The sequence below is a fragment of the Neltuma alba genome, unplaced genomic scaffold (genome assembly GCF_004799145.2).
Source record: "Neltuma alba isolate B1F8T4 unplaced genomic scaffold, ASM479914v2 tig00010128_pilon, whole genome shotgun sequence".
Taxonomy (NCBI): domain Eukaryota; kingdom Viridiplantae; phylum Streptophyta; class Magnoliopsida; order Fabales; family Fabaceae; genus Neltuma; species Neltuma alba.
This window is the reverse complement of record NW_021635079.1, coordinates 853,916-871,200: the sequence shown is the minus strand read 5'-3', so window position 1 is coordinate 871,200 and position 17,285 is coordinate 853,916. Positions and strand designations below refer to the sequence as shown.

Here is a 17,285-nt window from a genome sequence, read left to right as displayed (position 1 = left end):
CATGATTATTTCAGGTCTCCTCGCGAGTAAAGCATTGAAATTTTAGAGTTAACAGACACATTTTGGCATGTGTTGTATTTGGATAGGTACAGTGCTCACAATACCAATTCCAATCATCAGCCATTTTGTTGGAATTTCTAGTTCGAGTGGTTCCTTCTCCTCTTCAACATCTTTCTAATTAAAATTACTTTGAAATTTATGCTTTCTTCAGGGCCCCACAAAAAAAATTGCTTAATCTGAAAATGGATATCAACTACTGTTTTTGAGTTCCAGTGCCAGTGTCCAGGCATATCTGACTAACAAAAAGTGGCTCTCGATTTAGTGACTAGAGATAAACAATTACAAGAAATAATCGTTCTATCATTTTGATGGCAACAAGCAATTGGATGTCCCTTTGTTTGGGCCATAACAACAGAGCAAAACGAGCTTATGGGTATGGGGATTCAAAACATACCTTCTAGATTTCTATTTCAAAAGAACTTCCCCACTGTAATGACCAAAAAGAAGGCAGTGAATGAGTCTTCTTGGGTTGTAGAGCTTTCTTCTAGCTGAATGACGCGTGATCCGAACTTGAAGAAGAAAAACAAGGAGATGCATTGAAAAGCGATAGAACTAGCAGCAATAGTGACGGAGACAACCAAGGGCGACGATTGCGGAGACAACTAAGGGCAAGGGCAGTGATGCATTCTATCGGACGATCCTTAGTGAGGCGGTGCAACGGCTATGGTGACTGGCCACGTAGAGCAATGGCCCCTTGGCAATTGTTTCTGAAATCTGAAAAGACGTGTTATGGGTAAAATAGACTGTCACATATTAATTTTAAATAATTACTAAAAAAAACCCATTGCAACTTGTATATAAAACAAATCAAACACTAGTCCAATAATAAATATTACATTAATGCACTGCAATGTGCAATGGGTTGAACCAAACGAGCCATTAACTCATAAGCTTTTTACGCATTATCTTCTTTTTCCGATTTCGATTTGAGAGTTCTTTCAATTTATAGATTAAGGTATAGATGTAACTATTCCTTTCAATTTATAATATAAAAAGTTTCTAACTTAACACTAGCCAATAAAAGTAAGGAGTAAACTTAGGTCAAGTTAATTAGGTCAAGTAAGTTCATAAAAACTAATCAGAATGTGACACCTATATTAGTTTTCCATCTAGCACTTAAACCCCATACACACCGTTAGTCCTAAAAAAAAAAAATTCCGAAAAACATAAAATGCAAGACCTAGGGCGATTGATCATAAAGGCTACGAAGAGTCATGACGGCCACGTGTATTGAATTTTGCGTTCATCAAATTACTGCTTTTGGATGTCAAACGCGAGGTGTACGTCACAAAAATTCGATTCATTTTATGGGTTTCTCTGATTGCTTCATTTTTCCAGCTTCGATTGCTTAAAAGTCCATCCTCTCTCTCCCTCTCCCCCCCCCCCCCACCCCCACCCCAACGTGTTTATGTGACCATGTGAACCCCACCCCTTTGATTGCTTGTTTATTCACTCCTCTCTTTAGGGTATGTTTGGCTCAATGAGAGGAAGGGGAGGGGAGGGATTTTAATGGAAGGAAGGGGAGGAGAGGGGAGTGGAAGGATTTTAATATTATCTTGTTTGGATTTATAAAAAAAGAGGGGAGGGGAGGGAAAAACATTTTAATATGGATAATTTTGCTCTTATTTTATTTAAGGTGTGGGCATAATGGTCACAACATGACAAAATATAGACATAATGGTTACAACATGACAAAATATGGGCATAATGGTCATAATATGACAAAATATTGCCCTTTCCCTCCAAATCCTCCCAATTTTGGAGGGAAGGTTAGGGAGGGGAGGGGAGGGGAAATTTTAAAAAATTTTCCCTCCCCTTCTAAAATTTGTGTGTTGCCAAACAAGGGAAAATGATTAAAATCCCTCCCCTTCCCTCCCCTCCCTCCCAAATCCCTCATACCAAACACACCCTTAATGTCGAAATCATCAAATAATCTTTTAAGGAGTAAACTCTTCTCAGCCTTCAAGAAGTTCAATTCCAGAGGAACACACGGCCGTCATAACTCTTCTCAGCCTTCATGATCAATCGCCTAGTTCTGTATCTTTGAAAAAAAAAAAAATCCAGGACTAGCGGTATGTGTTGGGGTTAAGTGGTGATATGGAGAACTAATATAAGTGTCACATTCTGATTAACTTCATGGACCTATTTGACCTGGTTAACTTGACCTAAGTTTACTCCTAAAAATAACTAAAAGTATTATAGTTATCATAAAATTTAAATGATTTCCAATATTACCCATATTAATAACCGCATTGAATTTTAGCATCATGTTAATTTCGACTCTCTTATTAACCTTACTAAATATGGACATATGTGGGGGGAAAATAATTTAATGCTCATTGAAATTATCAAAATGTCTTATAAAATGGATCAAAAACACCTTCTAGAAGACTTATTATACGCCCTCTAATCCTTTTTATAAAATCATTTTAGCTAAATTATGTGATTTTAGAAAGCAGTTAAAACTAATTAAAGGCAATAAATATGTAAAAATTGAACCATTTTTTCCAAGCATGTTATTTTTTAATAAGGGGCAAATGAGAAAGAGAAATGCTAACAATAAGATAATGATGAAAGAGAATGTAGTATGAGAAAAAGATGAGAGAGAAGAAAAAATTAATTATTGGCAAAATTAGTAAAAATGTATTTATGCTTACATATCTCTAAGAAGAACCTAAAAAACAAGACCAAACCAATTCAAATTTTGAAATAAAAAGACCAAAGGAGTAATAAGGACCAGAGCGAGCATTAGGCTATACCTTCCGATTGAGAACTCCTTCCTGTCAAGTTTGCAGACACAAAATCAACTTGACACATCACATAGTTATTATGTCCTTCATTCGTTGATTGATGACCGACGAAATGTGTTGTACTCCTCCGGTCCTTAATATAGGACCCAATTAGAAGGTTGATTTTAGTCCTAAATATAGAACCCCTTTCTCATATTTTTTCATTCTTTCCTAAATTACCCCTATTAGATAATTAAATACCACAATAATACTCATTATTCATTAATAATACACCTATATATTTTATAAAGTGAATGAATACTTATTACTTATTGATTCCACACAAACATCAATTCTACCATTTTATATTTTTAATAAAATAATTTAAACATTTAAAAAAAATATTTTCATACAAATACCCATTCAAGGTAATTGGATTTTTTTACCTCCGAGGAATAGCATAATAATAATCATACTATCTATTTTCTTTGTGCCTAGAAAATATAATCTTCTATTTATGTTTTACCCAATCAAACAGAAAACGTAACTACGTTGGTACCAGACGGTGCGTGAGCCAGGAGAACTTGGACGACGTTGGTACCGGAGGAGGCGAGTTAACCAGACTAATTTTTTTCAAATGTCAGTTTCTTTTTAGAAGTGTAAACCGAGGGTATTTTGGGATATCTATATTTATTACCTAACTTAACTACCATCCTTAATTTAATCAAAATAGTCAAAAGGATCCTATATTAAGGACCGGAAGAGTATTATATTTTCAAGCCACAATATACTTAAACACCTATAGGGAAGATGTTGAACAACTTCGATTGGCGCAGAATAGGATTTAGAAATTTTGAAGTGTTTTTCTGACACAGAATTCAGACTCGAGTTGATCACATTTTTCACAAATAACTTAACCAATTTTTTTAATCACAGCAAATATGGTTACATAGATTGCAACGTTTAGGACTTGAAAGAATAACATTCGTACAGCTTTTCAAATGACAGCTGTGAATGGTTACTTCCTCCTAGTTTCACCCTCCGTTTTTCCGTTTCCAGATTAAAACCTCTGGAATTCTTTCAAGCTGATGAACGATTGTTAAAACATTTAAGTCTTTCTTTTCTGCTCGTTCGTGCGTAGTTTCTCAAGCATGAATGACAGCACGGTTTTCAAAGGCTTCATCCCATGTCACCACCTCTCTGAGATCACTCTTCAGCCCTCAAGTTCATCCAAGAAATCAATGTCTTTGGGAGGACCCCTCTGAAGTTTTTCTTGCAGATCAAGATTCTTCGGCAATACAAGTTCAACACCCTCACCTGACAAGTGGAAATATCTCTCCAGTACCATCTGGAAGAAAAAGAAAAGATTACAATTACTCTAGAGTTGCATTCTTTATCAATTATGAATGCTGATAAGATCATACAGATACTCGGACACTATTTTAAATGTCCATATATAATTTGAATTGTCACATGTAACATGTACCAAATACAACTTTTTTTTTTTTTTTTTGTGTGCTTTTTATGGCCAGTGCTTTGTAAATGCACTAAATGGATTACCATGGCATAAAATATAGATACCTCAAATACAGATAAGTATTTGCAATCAAACACTGTATTCACTAACCATGGCAGCAAAAGCATCAAGTTTCCTTTGCTGTGTGGACTTACTGAGGCCCCTGAAAGAGTTATTTAAAAGTTAATTCCCCAATAAAAGAATGGATCCCATATAAGAATTTTTCTGCACATACAAAATTCAGTGAATTCTGAACAGTTACGCTGGTATGAGGTCAAAAAATCATCTTTCACCATGGGCAAAAAGGATTTACTGCTTACAGAAGGAATTCTTTTCCTAAATGCAATATTACATACTCCATCTGTTCACAATCATGAGACAAAATTTTGAAAATTGATATGAAAGTCGCCTACGTGATACCCGTTAAAGGATTTCAAATCATCGCTTTGACAACAAGATGCCATCAGGAAGTTCCTAGATTCTTTTCCCGTCAATACCCTTTCATGCAGGACATGCCAAATTAGAATTACAACAGTTGTATACAGAATCTGCTAGCACTATGGTCTCCTTTTCGCTTGACTTGATAGCAACCACCAGATACCAAAATTACTACTCTAACAATGACATAAATAGCTTTACACGACACATCTTTAGTTCATGATAATAAAGGAACAAGTGAAATCACCCAAACGAGAAATAATTCCAAGAAATACAAGAATCCCCTAAGTTAAATAAGCTCCACAACATTTACATGTTAATCATTCGATCTGTTGCTTCCGTTGTTGTCCCATGTTCGTCCTGTAGATACACTCTCCAACCCCTGAAATTTAAAAGCTGAGTCATACATAAGATAGGACCCTTAAATGGCTATATCAATTCAAAGAACCTCCAAGCAGACGTTGTTACAGAAACATCATTTAAATTTAATACTCAAGTTTAATTACATAAGCTTCAAAACATATTCTTCTCTGTTCTTCCCTCTGGTATTAGGTCACTCTTGGGGTAAGATGTGATATTATACTATGATTTAAAAAATGGCAAAGTCAAATTAGCTAGTTCTCAAAATGCATGAGGCAAGGAAATCATTTACCAGCCTAAATGTGGAGGAACATAGAAACTTGAGGGATTATCAAGGTCAAGAACTTAAGTCTATACTTGGAAGGACGATCGTAAGTGACTAGTTTAGCAACTCTGAGATGGATATGAAATATTAAATAGACACTAAGATTGTTATCAGGTCGTTATGAACATTTCAATATATTTCCTTCCATGGAATTTAGAAAACAAGCACAAGTTGTGCATCAATGTCTCTGACCTCTCTGCAGCTCGAACTGCAAGCCTTCCTGCAATGCTGCGAACTTTGTTTGATTGTGGTGTCTCCTTCCCATCAGAAGATTTAGGAAGTCCAACAATAAACTCATCAGCTTCCTAACATAATTAAAATCTTCTATCACTAAAACAGCATATTTAAACTGCTATGGATCCTCAACCACAGAATTACATGCAGTGAGAGAGAAAGAGAAAGTGAAGATTTGGACCTCCTGTTCAGCAATCTTAAGAAGCTGGACCTCAAGCTTCTGCCCTCGCAATTCCAAAACCTAAAATAGCTATAAGATTATGAGAAAAGACGTATGATTAAACACAAAAAATTTCATTGGTTGCAACAAATTAGTCACACTGCAACAACAAAACAAGCAGCTTTATCTTCTAAATTTGCTACATGAATTGCAATGTTAACAAGCCTTATCCAAGCCAAATTGCAATAACACACCCACAAAATAATCATGTCATAAGGACGTGCGATATACAATAACGAATGCAATGGGACAAAAACTTTAAACTGTAATTGATAAGCATGGAATTTATGCTGCATAGGGAACACCGGCAATGTCACACATTCTCAAAACATGACATTAACTGCAACTTGTGTAACATGACTCACGTCAAAACTAAAACTAGGCAGAGATTCCATATTAAAACTTGTTTATAGAGGGGAATTACAATGTCAAGAGCCTGCATTATCAATCGAGTCACCTAAAGCATACCAATAAAGGCAGACAACGGTAATTGAGCTCACGTGTTCTTTTACACTTTCTGTAGACACTTCACGATAAACCTCCACATAGTTCTGATTTCAACATTTTACTGTCGGCCCTTTTTGAATAGAATAAAGACTACGGGGGGAAAAAATAAAAAAGGGCCAACGATTAGGAGCATTACGCTCACCACTTTCGACTTTTTAAATTATGAACACCGGAAAACTTTATAGTCAACCATTAAACACATGGACATGAAGAATTAGAAATCCACCAGTTTGTATGGATAGGGAATTTTTAAAATATGTTTAGCTCCAACGTTTGATGCACAGCTTTTAAATTAATTGAGAAATTAAAATACTAAAGATCATATGTTGGTTCATAATATGAAAGATTTACCCAAATTTTGACGCCAAAAAAAAAAAGAAGGAGCGAAGAAAGGAATAAATTGCTACCGTCAAAGGACGAACAGTGAAGCCTTTACTGAGGGCAAGGCCTGTGCGAGCCAATCCCAGGTCGAGTCCGAGGCTGAAGCCTCCTCTCCATTGTGGGTCTTTCTTGCGGCGAAGGGCATTAGGAGGAAGTTCTTCTAAGGTCAAAATTGCCTTTGCTCCATTCTGGGATGAACATCGTTTCAAAGAAGAAGAGCGTGTTGCATTGAGAGAAACACGCAGTTTACAACAGAGCAACGGATTGGGAAGAGGCAGAGGTCGCAGATGTTGCGTCGACATTGGAGAGGGAATGCCGACGTTTAGTTTCACATTTAACCAACATGTGTGTGGGCGCGCGCGCTTCTGCCCTAAAGCTAAATCTCCTTGTGCCCGTGGGAAGAATTTCGGGGGGAAAGCCTATATTTCATATTTTCTTTTGGGTTTTTTTTTTAATTTTTCTTTTTTATTTTTCAAAAAAACAAAAGACAAAATTATATTAAAAAGATATGAAGATTAATTATAAGACAACACTATAGTGCTAAAATCACAACTAATTACAAAAGGAAGAAGCCCCTAGAATTCCATCTTTTCTATTCATCTAGCAATTACGAGTATTATTTTAGGGGGGTTATTTTTTATATTAAGAAACAAATTATCACCTTGAAATATATTAATTATTGTTGTGTAATTTTATCCGTAATTAATGACAACAATCACGAGGCAAATAATCAAAAATACTCTACTTTTTCTTTAATTAGTTGAAAAAAATTTCGTCAAGGTCCCTAGGTCCATATATTTTTGTCTAGGTTTGATTTTGATTCATATACTTTCTTTCTTCTAGTTTTTTGTCCCTCCTTTTTTTTTTTTTTTAAATACCATCCATTTGGACTTAAGCTTAATAATACTATTTCTAATCCTTAATATAAGGCTAGTAACTAATTTAAATAAATTAAAAAAACTAGTTAAGTTAATTATTTGTAATAAGTATATGTTGTCTTTCTTAAAATATTTTTACTAATCAAATATATTGGTTAAAATAACAATTATTATAAAGACTACCTTGAAAGAAAAAAAATAAACAAACATGAAAAACAAAGTGAATTTAAATACTATATGAAGAACCAAATAAAAACCAATCAAACTCTTATATTATGTATTGGATATGGTATTAAATTTGCTTATGTGACGTTAACAGCTTTGACTTGGCTTACATGCTTGCTGACACGGAAATGTGATATGAAAACCAAACCAGGCATACCTTAAACGGTTGAAGTTTCATACTAAGTTAAGACAAAATACATTTTTTCACCCAAAAAAAGAAAACAATATACATATAAGTAAAGAAAACTTCTCATTTTAGACGTCATTTTTTTAAAACTGATTCTCATACAATATATGAAATTTATGAATCTGATTTTCTCGGAAGATGCCCTTTCCTAAACAGAATCAGTTTGAAGTTCACAAATCACAGCCGAAACCATATTTTCAAAGCTACAATTTCTTTTTCTTTTTTTCTCCTCTTCCTCCTCAATCAGCGGTCGGTTCAATTCCTCTTACTCACACGATGCCCCACAAAAGAGAGGCCCAATAACACAGTAGCTCGATTCTAAACAGTATAAATCTGACAACCTTTTTCATTGTTTGGGCATAAGGAAAAAGATCTCCATGGGGGAACGGGTTGCTAAAGCTGGAAATAAAGGATTGAACTGAAGTATGAACTATACAAAATAAAACTTCATATACTTCTACAAAGTAGGAGCATTGCCTTGTGAAGGTCCTTGCTCATCTGCTGCACTTGGATTTTCTGCGGGTGTTTCATGTATCTTCTCTTCAGTTTCAGAGATTCCACCTGCAGTTTGAGGACCATCAGCAGGAGTTGGATCAGATAGCACCTGAACTTTTGCCTTCCCTGCAGGATTTTCATTCTCACCATGTGCAGAACTTCCTGATGCTTGTGTCGGCAGGACATGTTGAAATGCTGGTCCGCAGCTAGAGCCTGGCATGAGTGCCGAAAGCTGAGCAGCTACAGATCCTGTGGGGGCGGCTGCAGATGTTGCTGCTTGAGCTTGAGACAATACTGTCATTAGGAGCTGAGCCAAGAGGACTTGTGGATCATTAACACCTTGTTGGACTTGAGAGTTAATTGAATTTGCAAGAGCATTGATGTCAACAAAATTAGACACAGCACTGGTGTTAGCTGGGGGAACTGACTGCGGCACTGGTTCTTGGGACATGGCTTGGTGCCCATGGACCCGTTTAAGATTCGACTGGTGCTTTTTACCGATCAAGTGACTGTCATAAACCACCTGTGACTCACATATAACATTACACAACTCACATATGAAAGAAATAGCCTGTTTAGGTTTAGGAGGTTCCACTGGCTTTCTTGACCCATCGTGATTTCTCATGTATTTACCTCCCCTTCCTCCTCTCATCTTTCGCTTGAAACCACGGCCCCTCGAAGCCAAGCCATCCCTGGGTTTTTCCTCAGAGTCATCATCTGGAGCTTCTGAAGCTTCTCCAGTATTGTTCTGCAAATCAAGTTCATTCTTTGGATTGTCATCTGTTGCTCTAGGATCCATATTTTCTGCTGGACACCCTTCTGCCTTCAATTCAAGAATTTTCTCAGCCTGGGTTGTTAAATTCAATTGAGAAGAGGGCATCTGACTACTCTGTTGTCCATTTATAGCTTTGCGCCTTTGTAATTCCTCATGTACCTGCAAATTCTTTTTATGCCGCTTTCCATTTTTATGTTGCTCCATAATCTCAGCAGAATTGCACTCAACCTTGCAAACCTCGCACCATAATTTACATGGTGGCGGATGCAATGTTGCCACTGGAACCTGGGCTGGAATAGGCCCAGATATTGATGAAGGTTGCTGTGCCACCGATGTGCCTTCAGTAGCAGCTGGTACAAATTCTGAAGAATGAGATGGGAAGTGCCTACCACCCCCATGGCCACGACCTCCACCACGGTAAGGGGAACGACCTCGGGGATTGAAATGCCCACGACCACCCCGTCTAAATGGTCTGCCCCTGCTGCCAACAACTCTGTATCGAGACTGCCCAATCTATAGGTACAGCATTCAAGTGTGAAAGGAAGCACATATGAGATGGTTGCAACATCAAGCAGAAAATCATTGCATGGAATGAAAAGAAATGCACACAAACAACACCATAATCACACGGTTAATGGCAGCTATAGTAACGAACAGAGTAGTCACCATATTAGATATTTTCAATAATCGACATAAAATCTCGATAAACATAAGAGTTGCATTATTTACTAGCCATAATCAATATAGCTCATCTTGGTCTCCATACAAATGCACCGAGATTACTCTAATTCTTGGAAATTGGTGTCCATGAACGAAAAAGCCCTTCCATAGCAAGCAGTCAACATAATGAACGATGAGAGTGAGTTTGGTGCGGACAACAAAGGGGAAGGTTAGGTTTCATTGAAACCCTTTACTTGTTAGAGAGTTAACATTGAGGGCAGGATAAGAGTGAAGGATTTCAAGTTAATCTCCCAAAATCCTCCAATGTTCTCATTTACATTTACGTATCATCCAATTCGAGACATTTTGGAGGAGATAGTTTTACCGAACAGAGAGAGATTATCATATAACAATCACCCCTCTTTTCTCATGGATTCCTTCCCTTCCATTCTCCTCACAACTCCTGAACATAACCAAAATATCTAGAGAAAAATTTGTGATTCTCAAGAGCTTGTGGAAACTATAGAACAAAGAGTATCAGCAAAGAAAGCACTGCTCAAGGAAAGGGAATATAAGGTCCAGCGAGGCTATATCCAGAAGAGACTCAAAACAAAAATTATAACAGACACAAGGATAATGTAGCCTCTAAAATTGCTTTCAAGGCAGCCTTTAAAACTACTCCAAATTGTGTAAAAGTTAAATCTAAATATTTAAAAATCCAATTTTTTTGTGAAATATTACCATAATTGACATTCTATTGAAATGCCAGTACATGCTCATCAACAAACAGTTCAACAAGGGCCCACTTAGATCACAGAATGAACAATGAAAAGGAAAGCATGTGAATTCGGTTAACAACCCTGCCTCATAACCTAACAATCAAGACGCTTTTAAGCTTTCCTTCACTTTGCTCATTCTTAAATTCTATTGTGGGATACTGACGGCATATGAATCCAGCTTTCACTAATGTTACAGTATCCCACATCTTACTTGTCCTGTGGTCTCCTCACATGTTTTAAACAACGAATTTAGAAACACCATACAAAAGTTGAGGCATGCAAGGATGTACCCTAAACTCATGAAATAATGTGTTTCCTGATAAGCCACTTAATCTATATGAACTTCCCTTCTTATGGGTGAGATAATATCAATGTCTCGGACCATTTCTTCAGAGTCAAAAGATTCCAAAAATAGACCCACCCACCAGGACTTCTGACCAAATAAACTCATTGCATCCATGTCCATCCACATTTATCAGCCTCAAGATACTGTCGATCAAGTAATCCTTGATAACTTTTAATTTAGAGCCTCGGAAAAATGATCAATGCTTCCCTATGTCTGAAACCGAGCACAAAAGACCCTCTGACAAATGAAGAAATAACAGAAATCAAACAAAAAATTATATCCACAACGAAGAAATAAGTGAAAAATCTCCCTTAACTGCAAGGCATCATATGATTAGTTGAAAGTGCCAGTCAGTTAAGGAGAGAAACAAGAAAATAACTGGCTAAAGATGAACATGTTCGCTAGCCACATTACACACAAACCCAGCTATCTGGATCAGCAAACTGTCAGCGTAGATGGGTTTGAAGAGTAAACATTTTAAAGAGAAAACTTGCAATCGATGACCATATGCCCAAATCAGCTCTAAAGCAACCAGCAAAGACCCATCACAATCCATCATTGATAGGAAACCAACGGTAAAAGCAACTCTATAATGCAACTAATATCTTTCTCTGGTCACTTTAAGGAGCTGCGGCCAAGTTTGCAGTATTCTCAACATCTTCTGATCTGACAGTTTTAGATGAGAAGCCAAGGTTTTAATACCTACCAAAATAATCCTTTGTCCAGAGATTGTCCCAAAAGACCTGGAGGGAGCAGGGCAAGATGCTCCATCTAAAAGCATAAAAAATGGCACGAAACTGTCAGAAAAGGGGCAAATCTTCAATTAGTCCTTCATATAATGCATTTTCAAACATTTTTTAAGGAAGTTGAACGGTCATCTTGAAGCAGATATGCAGAACCAATCGGGCAGCTATGAAATTATATCCAATAGTGGCCTAAGTTAGACTGGAACTATCTCAAGGCATCTTCTTTCAGCTCGACTTGCCACAAATTAATCAAATACCAAGGCTAATTGGCTAAGAAGCATGGATACTTCCCAAGAGGTACCTTCATGCCTACCACAGGTCAAAAACTCATTAGACATGACATGTCACTTTAAATTACAAATAAACACTTCATTTCATGTCAGTGTCCATATATGGGTCCATGCTTCCTAACCAATTGGCATAGAACAGAATATGACACTTCCAGTGATCTCACCAGAGAATCATCAAAAGAAGAGCATTCTCTGGATCTAAAACATATGATAAATTCACATGACTCTGATTAAACTAATATCATTTAGAGCCATCCTGCAATGACATAAGTCATAATGACTTCTTTTTAACCCAGCTGTTTTGTCTGATAGGGTTACTTGGAGTTGATGCACAGATGATACGCATAAATGTAAACCAACAACTCCCAACAAACAATGAATTTTCACATTGTTTATCCAGGTTATACAGAAAAGAGAGTCTACTTACACAAGAAAAGCACAATCTAGTAGAACAATTACATAAATTCAATGTTATCATGTTTAGAGAATAACTAAGAACCTAACAGAACTTTTGTCACGATCAGAGCCCTAGCGGGTTACCTTAGCTTGTTTGGGGAACTTGGGCTAGACTTTCTACAAGGACATCCAGGTCTTGAAACAATATAAATGTCAAAGAAACCACATGGGGTTAGAGATAAACAGACACCAGGAGAACTTCTAGAATAATAGTATAAATCCATAATCACTTGGCACAGCTCACACCTACAGGGAATATATGTGCTGATTGGCTAGCAAAATATAGCCCTACACTTCAACTGCAATTTGCAAGAGGTGTCTTCCACAAACCACTTATAGCATGGCCTCTGCAGCTTGTAACTAATTTTAATTATGGTGTTCATCCCTAGGATGTTAATTTGTATAATTTCTCTCTAATTTAGAGCAAAAACAATAACAGAGGGAAAATGAAAAACAGGATTACTGAAGTAGAAATTTTAAAAAGGATCAAAAGAAAGCCCATACTCATGGTTGAAAGGGAAGATGAGGCGTTTCATATTTGGTATGTAGTTCTCTCCCACGTGCATACCATGTTCAGTATATTGCGACGCCAAAATATATATTTGTTTTCAGATGTAAAATGATATATCAATGATCAAGATCTTGAAAGTAATTACTACCAAAAAAAAAGCCAAGAGTCATAACATGAAGACATATCCAACTTATCATGGAAGACTTCTTAGAAGCTATTTAATGCTACCCTCTATGCTTATGCTCTTTCACCCTGTCTCTTCAAAGTTCAAACCTCTTAGTTTCAAGCCGCTTATTAATTAAAGATAGAGGAGCCTTAAAAATAAATACTCAAATTTTTAATAATCCTCTTCCATTTGCCAAAAGCTATCAACCAAAAGTTCTAGAGAAAGCTAGAGTTCTTGGATATTGGTTTAGGGAAATCTTAATAGTGATAATGCTTCTACAATGCTATGCTTATCGTCATTGCAAGCCTTCTCCTTTTAGTTCCGTATGTTATCTTGGTAAAATAAGATGAAGCACTGAAAATGCATACCGATTAGAAAGTTAGTATGTATCAAGGAGAGATGGGAATCAATTTATAGATGCTACAATATAACATTAATACCTTTCAAATCAATACTCATTTTCACAGCTTCAACTAGTAGCTTAACCAAGACAACATGCAAAACAAAAAAGACAACAAAAGGAAAGGGGCTACTTGCAAAGAAAATATGCATAGTTCATAGAAACACTATCACCATCAAAATATTCCCTTAATCAACCTCCAAGAACATTATAGCATTTTGATATAGCTTTCTCTAAAACTTCTAACTAATAGATTTTGAAAAATGGGAGATCATCAAAAATTTGATTATATACTTCGATGGCTTTTCTATCTCTACAATCACAAAGCACGGGCAAACAATGCAGCTAAAAAGGTTGAAAAGACTGGATAAGGAACACAAGCATAGAGGGTAGCCCATCTTGTCTGTCTTCACCCTAAGAAGTCCTTCAGGATGAGTTGGGTAGGCTTGACATAGATGTTTACCAGAACAATATTTAAGAAAAGAATCTTCAAGACTCCCGAGCCTCATAATGAAATAAGTCTTGCCATTTTCTTCACAGCAATCACTTCCAAAATCTTAGTTCCGGAATATCATTTTTGCATGCACTTCAAAAAAAAAAAAAAATAACCCCACAAACAATGACTCAAGGTAATGTATCATTTGGCATCTTATTATGGATACATGCAACAGTGCGATTTCTACCTAAATTTTCAATTGAAATTAAAAACCACAAGGGGAGTGGGCACAATGACAATAGAATATATTAATTAGGGGAAGTGCTACATTAGTATCTTATAATCCCTTTTTCATTTGTTTACAGTAGCGGACTGAAGACTAGTGTCATTTCTCAACGCAATAATGGGCACCAGAAGTATCTTCATGGCATATAGAAATTTCATTCTATTGCATTCGGCATACCACGAATGTAAGAACTCCGTGTTCAGTATAACAATAAAAAGTTGTTATGAGGAAATGATAAAAGCAGTGTTCTGTACTGTTAATAAACCAAAAACGGGTGTAATGGGAAATCCCATGGTTCTAGTGATATGAATGCCACTAAAATATTGCCATCTAGAACAACCAATATATTGGATAATAATGCAACCATAGGCAACTTAAATGACACCTGAACCCTGACATATTAGGTTCGAGATGATAGTTTACCAATCACCTCCCTCAAATAGATAATCTCACAGTTAGTTCCCATGAGGATTAGGAAGATTACAAAAAGAAATAACTTAGGACTTCATCGCACTAATCTTGTCCAAAAAAAAAAAAAACAAAAAGAAGGTAAATATATGGTTTCATCTCATGGAACATATTACCAATGCACCAATGATAGACAATAAGATGGTTCAAGAATTAAGTTGAGTACCAATGAAAAGCCAGCAATTATATAAGTCAATACATGATTCAAAAGAATATTCATGGAGAAGATTTAGAGCGCTTATTTTAAATAAAGAGTGTGGTAGGCCTTTGAAATAGGATTAGGGAGGAGAATGATGGAAGAAATGACTCCTGAAAATTACATTCCATTCATAATTACATTGTTGAATAAACATATAGATAATTATTCTTGAAAACTGACTTATCCGAGACAGAAAGTGAAAGGTTAACAAGAATCACTCAAAATGGCCTTTCTCATTTTTTATATGTATAAAATTTATATAATTCAGCTCAAGTTTCTAAACAAGAAGTATTTTAATCCAAACAAAAATATTACTCCATCCAATCCCCAATATAGAAGCCAGATGAAAGGTTGGTGGTTAGATTAGGTTCTAAATATATCCACTCTGTTTTCTATACTTCTAATTTTTTTCCTAAATTATCTATATTAATTGCACATATGAAGAGGGTTTTCATCAAGAGTAGTTTGAATACAAATGATTAAGGGCTTGTTTGGCCCTTTAATTGTGATTTACAGAATACAAGATAAGTATGTGAGAAGGGTTTTGTCTTGACTTACACGAATGTACTTATAAGTGCTTATAAATTGCAGCTTCACAAGCCCTAAAGAGGAACCAATACATATTTTTACAAATAACTAATTTAACTAATTTCCTTAATCATCTTGCTCCTATGTTAAGAATCGGAGGGAGTAGTACATTATTTCTAGGAATTCATGGTCAAAATTATTGTCTCCACACATTCCATAGATGACCTTAATATTTTTCTTTTTTGGTCACGAAGAACACTCTTTCAATGGTGGTTATGAACAGAAACATGGATGCTTGTACTGAAAGTAAATATGCAAAACTTTAACCAGAGAGAGACAAATTGATATGAATCACAAGCAATTATTTTAAAACTAAAATAATATACATAAGTAAAAAGGCCAAAAAAAACCGCTATAGACCCTAAAGAGAAGACAAACAGATATCAATATCCGTATATACAAAGTATCAACACAAAAGTTGGAGAGTCTAATGTCATACTCTTATAATATCAGTCAATGCAAAAACCAGAAATTCGTGCCGCCAACCCATCATAAAATCCCACAATATCATGCCTATTGGCATGCCAAATTCAGCAATAAGATTACAAAAGATTATGCGAGTGACTCCTGTCGCCGATTAGGCGGACTTGATAAGGGAAAGGGCCGACACAGGCGTGCGTCTAGCGATGCGATAATAGCAAGAACATAAAAATTTTACCGGAGGGTTTCCAGCAAACTGAGTGAGCTGCGAGAGAGCAGCAATCGCCACAGCTGCAGCTGCCGGATTCATTGCGCCACCGAGCGCCGCACCTGAATCCTGGTTCAAAAATTGTTGATTTTGAATCTGAGCCTGTTCGGGAGGTGTTGGGGCTCCAGGAGGGTGAATGGAGGTGGATTCCTGCTGGTATTGTTGGTGGGCATATGAATTTCCTTGATCTTGATTGGAATAGTATACGTATTGCTGGTCGTATTGTTGATTGTACCCATAATAGGATTGGGAAGATTGATCGAAGGCTTGATTTTGAGATGAGTCGTAGCCTTGTTCCTGTTGCTGCTGATGTTGTTGGAATGTGGGATAGTCCATTGCCGAGAGAGCGAATAGGGTTTGTGAAGGGTTTTCCAGAAAAGAGATAGCGTACTCTTCCTGCGAGGGAGACGAGAGGGAACCCACTTTGTTCCACTGGATCACATTAGTTGTCAAACCCACATTAGAGCTGAAAAATCGACCCAAATTTAATTAACTGTTATAAAATTAAACAAAAAGTAGAAAATAAAGGAGAATAGAAGATGGAAGTATTTTGGAAAAAAGATAGAAAAATGCAACTTTAACTCTAGAATCCCAAAAACGTCCGGTGAATTTCACAAATCCTGTTTTAGTACCATGAGATCAAATTGGGATTATTTTCTTAGACGAAAAGACCAAACTGCCCTCAGTGTTATTTTAAACAAAAGTTGGGGATTAGAGGCGGTTTTTTCATACTCTCATTCCCGATCCCTGTTGAAGCCGACGGAGCGAAGAAGAGAGAAGAGAGGAGAAGAGAGCGGAGGAGGAAGCTACCGGCGTGAAAGAAGAGAGAAGAGAATAAGGAAGAGCGTTAGGTGGTCACCGTCGAAGAAGAGAAAGGAAAAGAGCGACAGAACGGTTACATTGCGGCAATCGATCAAAGGCGAGGAAGAGAGAAGA

At 36.5% G+C, this 17,285-nt stretch overlaps 2 protein-coding genes across 2 annotated transcripts; both read right to left on the bottom strand.

Annotated features, from left to right (window-relative positions):
- Positions 1–3,666: 3,666 nt before the first annotated feature.
- On the bottom strand, positions 3,667–7,144 carry LOC114754329 (putative pre-16S rRNA nuclease). The gene is made up of 6 exons (XM_028943103.1): positions 6,797–7,144; positions 5,844–5,903; positions 5,621–5,733; positions 5,057–5,125; positions 4,417–4,468; positions 3,667–4,137 (listed from the first exon to the last, which is right to left on the bottom strand). The coding sequence occupies exons 1-6, from the start codon at positions 7,070–7,072 to the stop codon at positions 4,003–4,005; spliced, it is 705 nt and encodes a 234-aa protein (XP_028798936.1). The 5' UTR covers positions 7,073–7,144; the 3' UTR covers positions 3,667–4,002.
- A 1,228-nt stretch (positions 7,145–8,372) lies between these two features.
- LOC114754327 (uncharacterized) lies at positions 8,373–16,759 on the bottom strand. The gene is made up of 2 exons (XM_028943102.1): positions 16,320–16,759; positions 8,373–9,843 (listed from the first exon to the last, which is right to left on the bottom strand). Exons 1-2 carry the CDS (start codon positions 16,683–16,685, stop codon positions 8,518–8,520), a joined length of 1,692 nt encoding a protein of 563 aa, XP_028798935.1. The 5' UTR covers positions 16,686–16,759; the 3' UTR covers positions 8,373–8,517.
- Between the last annotated feature and the right edge of the window lie 526 nt (positions 16,760–17,285).

Bases quoted from the DNA above. Each gene is read 5' to 3' on its own strand.
- LOC114754329 (XM_028943103.1), bottom strand. From the start codon at position 7,072: ATGTCGACGCAACATCTGCGACCTCTGCCTCTTCCCAATCCGTTGCTC. The intron at 4,469-5,056 runs GTAAATGTTGTG...TAACTCTTTCAG, and splicing joins ACAGATCGAATGATTAACAT to GGGCCTCAGTAAGTCCACAC. The intron at 4,138-4,416 runs GTTAGTGAATAC...TTTTTCTTCCAG, and splicing joins TTGATGCTTTTGCTGCCATG to ATGGTACTGGAGAGATATTT.
- LOC114754327 (XM_028943102.1), bottom strand. From the start codon at position 16,685: ATGGACTATCCCACATTCCAACAACATCAGCAGCAACAGGAACAAGGC. The intron at 9,844-16,319 runs GTAAAATTTTTA...CTGTACCTATAG, and splicing joins AGTTTGCTGGAAACCCTCCG to ATTGGGCAGTCTCGATACAG.